Source organism: Sinocyclocheilus grahami, unplaced genomic scaffold (assembly GCF_001515645.1).
Source record: "Sinocyclocheilus grahami isolate Dianchi unplaced genomic scaffold, SAMN03320097.WGS_v1.1 scaffold18117.1, whole genome shotgun sequence".
NCBI lineage: Eukaryota > Metazoa > Chordata > Actinopteri > Cypriniformes > Cyprinidae > Sinocyclocheilus > Sinocyclocheilus grahami.
In genome coordinates, this window is record NW_015516961.1 from 1 (window position 1) to 666 (window position 666).

The 666-nt window shown below is 39.0% G+C and overlaps 1 protein-coding gene across 1 annotated transcript in view; it reads right to left on the minus strand.

Moving 5' to 3' along the window:
* Positions 1-5: 5 nt before the first annotated feature.
* Positions 6-666, minus strand: part of LOC107579557 (serine protease 56-like) — a gene marked incomplete at both ends in the record, with an annotated part of 2,690 nt that continues 2,029 nt past the window's right edge. The window contains 2 exons of the mRNA XM_016265375.1: positions 6-110; positions 263-430. Of these exons, the coding sequence (XP_016120861.1) occupies positions 6-110; positions 263-430 (273 nt within the window). The remainder of the gene's footprint in view (positions 111-262; positions 431-666) is intronic.

Sequence of the window (666 nt, forward strand, 5' to 3'; positions counted from 1 at the left end):
CTTTAGTTCTTTGTGTTGATCCAGATCTTCAGCAATGCCTGTAAGGTAGCTCTCCCAGTCGTCTACCAGAGGGCCCACTTGCTGGAATAGTGCTGGCCGGCCTACCTGCTCTTTGAGAATAATATGTTGTTTAGAATAACAATATGGAGAACGGTGTATACAGATCTATACAGAAGCTACTTCATTTTGGAAAGCATTGTATATCCATCTTGAGCCCTGATTGGCTGTACAAATACAATGCAGAAAGGTTTAATGGCTCTACCTTTTTCAAGTGCACTTCTGCGTCTTCGTGGTATATGAGCAGAGCTGTACACATTCTCCACCAACTGAGGAAGAGTCTGAGTGAAGAAGGTCAGATCGACTTTATCTCTGATGTAGTCATCGGCCCTCTGAAGCAAATCCAGCAGAGTCTGCAGGAAGGAATGCAACTCTGTAGAGAGAAAGACACTGGACTGTGAGGAAGGCAGTAGACAGAGGAAAGGTAAATATATTTTAAAATATATTAAAATAGAAAACAGTTTTCTACATTTAACTGTATTACTGTTTTTACTGTTACTTTCTATTTTTTATCAAAGTATACTGCGAGTCAAGTTTGGACATACAGTACGTAACTACCCTAAATAATATATTTACTGACATATCACTCGAGACTTACTGATATAAAAA